At 35.5% G+C, this 7,065-nt stretch overlaps 1 protein-coding gene across 4 annotated transcripts in view; it reads right to left on the reverse strand.

Moving 5' to 3' along the window:
• Positions 1-7,065, reverse strand: part of DCC (DCC netrin 1 receptor) — a 1,206,315-nt gene that overhangs the window by 314,321 nt on the left and 884,929 nt on the right. For all 4 annotated transcript variants that reach the window (XM_017501124.2, XM_017501122.2, XM_017501121.2 and 1 more), the window contains exon 12: positions 6,320-6,369. In XM_017501124.2, the coding sequence (XP_017356613.1) occupies positions 6,320-6,369 (50 nt within the window). The remainder of the gene's footprint in view (positions 1-6,319; positions 6,370-7,065) is intronic.

Below are 7,065 nucleotides of genomic sequence, written 5' to 3' on the forward strand. Positions count from 1 at the left end.
AAAAAAAAAAAAAGCAGGAGTTGCAATCCTAGTGTCTGATAAAATAGACTTTAAACAAACAAAAACAAAAGAGACAAAAAAGTGCATTACATAATGGTGAAACAATCAATGCAACAAGAAGAGCTAACGACCCTATATAGGTGCCCAATACAGGAGCACCCAGATACATAAAGCAAGTTCTTAATGACCTACAAAGAGACTTAAACTCCCACACAATAATAGTCGGAGACATTAACACTCCACTTTCAATATTAGACAGAGCAACGAGACAGAAAATTAACAAGGACATCCAGGACTTGAACTCAAATCTGAACCAAGGAAACATAATAGACATTTACAGAAATCTCCACCCCAAATCCACAACATATACATTCTTGTCAGCACCACGTTACACCTACTTTAAAATTGACCCCATAATTGGAAGTAAATCACTCATCAGCAAATGCAAAAGAACAGAAATCATAACAACACAGTCTCTCAGACCACAGTGCAATCAAATTAGAACTAAGAATTCAGAAACTAACTCAGAACAACACAACTTCATGGAAACTGAACAACTGGCTCTTGAATGTTGGCTGGATAAACAATTAAATGAAGGCAGAAATAAAGATGTTCTTCGACACCAAAGAGAACGAAGACACAATGTATGACAATCTCTGGGACACGTTTAAAGCAGTGTCTAGAGGGAAATTTATAGCAATAAATGCCCACATAAGAAGCAAGGAAAGATCTAAAATCAACACCCCATTGTCAAAATTGAAAGAGCTAGAGGAGCAAGATCAAAAAACCTCAAAAGCTAGCAGAAGACAAGAAATAACTAAGATCAGAGCAGAACTGAAGCAGATAGAGACACAAAAAAACCCTTAAAAAATCAATAAATCCAGGAGCTGATTTTTGAAAAGATCAACAAAATAGACCACTAGCCAGATTAATAAAAAAGAAAAGAGCAAATAAACAAATAGATGCAACAAAAAATGAAAAAGGCGTTATCACCACAGATTCCACAGAAATAAAAACTACCATAAGAGATTACTACATAAAACTCTATGCACAGAAACCAGTAAATCTGGAAGAAATTGATAAATACCTGGACACTTACACCCTCCCAAGCCAAAACCAGGAAGAAGTGGAAACCCTGAATAGACCAATAACAAGGACTGAAGTTGAGGCAGCAATTTATAGCTTACCAACCAAAAAAAGCCCAGGTCCAGACGGGTTCACAGCTGAATTCTATCAGACATACAAAGAGGAGCTGGTACCACTCCTTCTGAAACTATTCCAAACAATACAAAAAGAGGGAATGCTCTCCAAGTCATTTTATGAGACCAACATCATCCTGATATCAAAACCTGGCAGACACTCAACAAGAAAAGAAAACTTCAAGCCAATATTCGTGATGAACAAAGATACAAAAATCTACAATAAAATACTGGCAAACTGAATCCAACAGCACATCAAAAAGCTTATACATCATGAACAAGTAGGCTTCATCCTGGGGATACAAGGCTGGTTCAACATACACAAGTCTATAAAAGTAATTCACCACATTAACAGAACCAAAGACAGAAACCACATGATTATCTCAACTGATGCAGAGAAGGCCTTCCACAACATTCAACAGCCCTTCCTGCTAAAAACTCTCAATTAGGTATCAACAGAACCTGTCTCAAAATAATAAAAGCTATTTACGACAAACCAACAGCCAATATCATACTGAAAGTGCAAAAACTGGAAGGATTCCCCTTGAAATCTGGCAGTAGACAAGGATGCCCTCTCTCACCACTCCTATTCAACATAGTATTGGAAGTTCTAGCCAGAGCAATTAGGCAAGAAAAAGAAATAAAAGGTATTCAATTAGGAAAGGAAGAAGTCAAATTGTCTCTATTTGAAGACGACATATTTAGAAGACCCTATCATCTCGGTCCTAAATCTCCTTAAACTGAAAAGCAAATTCAGCAAAGTCTCAGGATACAAAATCAATCTTCAAAAATCACAAGCATTCCTATACACCAATAACAGACTTAAAGACAGCCAAATCAAGAATGAACTGCCATTCACAATTGCTACAAAGATAATAAAATACCTAGGAATACAACTAACAAAGGATGTAAAGGACCTCTTCAAGGAGAACTACAAACCACTGCTCAGGGAAATAAGAGAGGACATAAACAGATGGAAAAACATTCCATGTTCATAGTTAGGAAGAATCAATATCGTGAAAATGGCCATACTGCCCAAAGTAATTTATAGATTCAATGCTATCCCCATCAAGCTACCAATGACCTTCTTCACAGAACTTGAAGAAACCATCTTAAACTTCATATGGAACCAAAAGAAAGCCCACATAGCCAAGTCAATTCTAAGCAAAAAGAACAAAGCTGGAGGCATCACCCTACCTGACTTTAAAGTATGCTACAAGGCTACAGTAATCAAAACAGCATGGTACTGGTACCAAAACAGAGATATAGACCAATGGAACAGAACAGAGGCCCGGAGGCAATGCCACACATCTACAACTGATCTTTGACAAACCTGACAAAAACAAGCAATGGGGAAAGGATTCCCTGTTTAATAAATGGTGTTGGGAAAACTGACTAGTCATGTGCAGAAAGCAGAAACTGAACCCCTTCCTGACACCTTAAACTAAAATTAACTCCAGATGGATTAAAGATTTAAACATAAGACCTAACACCATAAAAATCTTAGAAGAAAACCTAGGCAAAACCATTCAGGACATAGGCATAGGCAAGTACTTCATGGTTAAAACACCAAAAACATAGGCAACAAAAGCCAAAATAGACAAATGGGATCTAATTTAACTCCAGAGCTTCTGCACAGCAAAAGAAACAATCATTAAAGTGAACCAGCAACCAACAGAATGGGAGAAAAAGTTTGCAATCTACCCACCTGACAAAGGCCTTATATCCAAAATCTATAAAGAACTAAAACAGATTTACAAAAAAGAAACAAACCCATTCAAAAGTGGTCAAAGCATATGAACAGACACCTTTCAAAAGAAGACATATATGAGGCCAACAAACATATGAAATAATGCTCATCATCACTGGTCATTAGAGAAATGCAAATCAAAACTACATTGAGATACCATCTCACGCCAGTTAGAATGGCGATCATTAAAAAATCTGGAGACAACAGATGCTGGAGAGGATGTGGAGAAATAGAAACACTTTTACACTGGTGGGAGTGTAAATTAGTTCAACCATTGTGGAAGACAGTGTGGCGACTCCTCAAGGACCTAGAAATAGAAATTCCATTTGACCACGCAANTAGAGAAATGCAAATCAAAACTACATTGAGATACCATCTCACGCCAGTTAGAATGGCGATCATTAAAAAATCTGGAGACAACAGATGCTGGAGAAGATGTGGAGAAATGGGAACACTTTTACACTGTTGGTGGGAGTGTAAATTAGTTCAGCCATTGTGGAAGACAGTGTGGCGATTCCTCAAGGACCTAGAAATAGAAATTCCATTTGACCCAGCAATCCCATTACTGGGTATATATCCATAGGATTGTAAATCATTCTATTATAAGGACACATGCACATGTATGTTCATTGTAGCACTGTTTACAATAGCAAAGACTTGGAACCAACCCCAATTCCCATCAATGATAGACTGGACAGGGAAAATGTGGCACATATACACCATGAAATACTATGCAGCAACAAAAAATGATGAGTTCGTGTTTTTTATAGGGACATGGATGAACCTGGAGACCATCATTTTCAGCAGTGACACAGGAACAGAAAATCAGACACAGCATATTCTCACTCACAGGCAGTTGTTGAACAATGGGAACACATGGACACAGGGAGGGAGCATCACACAGAGGTCTGTCTGGGGGCACTAGGGGAGGGACAGTAGGGGATAGGGAGTTGGGGAGGGATAACATGGGGAGAAATGCAAGATATAGGCAATGGGGATGGAGGCAGCAAACCACATTGCCATGTATATATCTATGCAACAATCCTGCATGTTTCTTACATGTACATAAGAACCTAAAATGCAATAAAAATATATAATAATAATAATAATAATAATAAAATAACAAAAACACCTAGGAATCCTGTTAATCTAAAAAAAGAACACAATATTTATTCAACCATAATGTTTCTTTTTAAATACAGTTTTCTCCTTGAAATGGTATCAGTCAGGGTAAATATTAATATATTTTAAAACTTTTCATTTATTTCAAAGAAAAGACAAATATCCAAATAGAATTTTACGTTTGCCTTTGTCTGAATCAGCACACTGAGAATGCAAAAAGCAGTGTTTTGATCATCCAGTTTCTTTTCTCTCGAAAACAGTCCAAGAAAAAAATTTATAATTCATAATTTCTTAGAAGCTATGAAATAAGACCAAAGAGAAGAAGAGGACAGAGGAAGTATGATTTTCCAGTGCCTGGGCATACTATTTTCATTCTGAAAGCTAATGAACAATTTAAATTTTCCAGTAGTGCAATGTTCCAGGGATCAACTACAATAGGATAGAAGCCGAAGTGTTTGTATTTGCTTGCTGTAAGCAATGCATATTATAGAAGAGTACAAGTTGTGATATTGTGTGTGTGTGTGTGTGTGTGTGTGTATGTATGTATGTATGTATATATATTAAATCAATTTTACAATCCAGGAATTCCCTCTTTAGTAAGGTAAATCAATATTCAAATACAGTTAGTACCCACAGCCATTCAATAATGCCTCATTCACATTTCAGATGGAAACATTCATCTTTTGCTGGAGCACGTTCTTAAAGTGTATGAACACACAAACACAAAATAGCTTGTATATCAATCTCTATATTCTGTCTTGCAGGAAAATTATAAAGTGAGCGAGGATTCTAATCATGATGAGTCATTAAACAAGAGACACTACCATATGTTTTCCAAATTTCATTCATTAACAACATACAATCATTTAAAAAATCTATTTGACTTTGACTTGGCAATCTCTTAATTTTAGTGGCACATCTATAAAGCAGTGTTGATGCAGATAAAAATGTCATTTTTAGAGTTATGTTAATTTTGTGTTATTTTCCTTTAGCTCATTTTTAGTCATCACTGTTATTTTTTTCTAATTTTATATTTGCTTTACTAGTTTTTATCCAATATATTGCCTAAAAGTATAACAACTGAGAAACATTTCACTTGCTTCAAAAGATAAATTCATTTGACTGAGACAAATCCAATTAATATCACAAGATATGGCTTCAGCTTAGACTTTTTTTTTTTTTTTTTTTTTTTTTTTTTTTTTTTTTTACAAAATATGACAGGGCGTTTGCACAGGGAATGAAGGAATCACTATCAATATTAATTTAGATTCATCACATATGTCATATTATTACTTTATCATGATAAGCCTGTAAAGAAGACATTAATGCCTATGATACTTAAACACAGAAAGAGGTTTGCGAAGGTTAAAAACTTTGCTAAGACCACAGTTATGAAAAGAGAAAGCTAGAATTAAAACCCAGAGTATGACTTTTTCTAAGCTCCATATCATTTCTCTGCTGTCTCCAAGAGCTTAGAAATCATTTAGTCCAATTTCCTCACATGAGAAGTAACTAACCAGAGACCCAGGCACAGTGAAATTCTTTCCCATGGTGCATGTGGCCAGGCGGAGACAGGGTCAAAACAAACTAATCCTCATTTGTTATACTCTACTAGGTGGCCTTGGCTTATTTCCAACCCTGAGCCATTTGAAATAATGACACGTTTCTAGAAAACTGACTTCTGGCATTAGGCTACTTCAGGAATACTAGCCTAACTTGAGCTCTTTTGGAAGTCATAGCAACTTTCTGGGCCAAAAAGTACTAATGACTAAGTAACATTGCTACATAAATATAATTTATTGAAGTTCAAGAATGGTCTTCAGTGACTATGTTTATAAAGGAAGAATGGGAATGATGATAAAATATTCAATTCTAAGTAATATGTTAGGAAACAGTCTTTCCTTCTCTCAATTTCTTCATCTAGCATATTATCACAGCTGTATCATAGACTGTGAGTATAGATGCAGTAGATATCTTTGTTTCCTTATGGAGTAGACTTTGATCATTGTAAGATTTACAAAATCAATATTTAACATTTGTAAATCAAAGTATTTCTTTAGCAGTAAAAAAAAGTTTCATTTAATTTAAGTGCTATGGAAGATGATGTGGGATCAGTGTCACCTGCTGTGATGTTTCAGAACATTTCTTCACATGGAAGCCACTATCCTGTACTCAGGATGGCAGCCGGGTGAGCAAACGTTATACATGATTGATGGGTAATGGAATAGTGAATATTTAGCCAACTTACTCTTGAATTGACCACTTCCAGGGAGACGTTCTGAGGCGGAGCACTTGGCACTAAAAGGAATCAAGCAAATTGTGACAGTTACTGCCAAAATCTAGAAAGAGAAATACCATCTGTCTTGTAAAAAGAGAGTGTTTTTTTTCCCCATAGTTCATAAAGATAGTTAGGTAGGTTAAAACAGGAGGTATTTCAAGAATTTTTGAAGAGCTGAAAAATATTTGTCTATTTTTGGTCTCAATTGGCAAGCCAGTTAACTTACTCACCTAGGGAGCTCCCAAAACTGTTAGGCAGGAGAACAAGTGCAGTGATACCAAATACCACCATTTAATTACAGCCCTCTTGTGATCACTTTCCAGAGAAACCAATAAAAATACACAGAAGATTTCCTAGAGTAGTTTTAAAGTCTTAAGATATTGTGCATTTCAGGATTTGCATTGCTTTATGATAAAATATGTCATTCTAATGGTCACCCAGGTTTCTAAATCCCTGTAATGCAATCTTTATTAGCTCTTAAAAAAGTAAAAAGAAGAAATACTTCTTAGATTTTTAGCTGCATATAATTAAACCTGTATGTGATAAATGCAAGCAGGTTGCAAATAGCACTTGAGTCAATTCTATTAACAAAGGAGCAACTTATTTTTCTTTGTAGACTTTCTAGGTACAGTATTTTGTTTTTCTTGCCTGCATTTTATTTTCCCACTCCTTGATAGAAGGAAGAACATATACATCTTTTTTTTTTTTTTTTTTTT

The sequence above is a fragment of the Cebus imitator genome, unplaced genomic scaffold, assembly GCF_001604975.1.
Source record: "Cebus imitator isolate Cc_AM_T3 unplaced genomic scaffold, Cebus_imitator-1.0 Scaffold278, whole genome shotgun sequence".
Lineage (NCBI taxonomy): Eukaryota > Metazoa > Chordata > Mammalia > Primates > Cebidae > Cebus > Cebus imitator.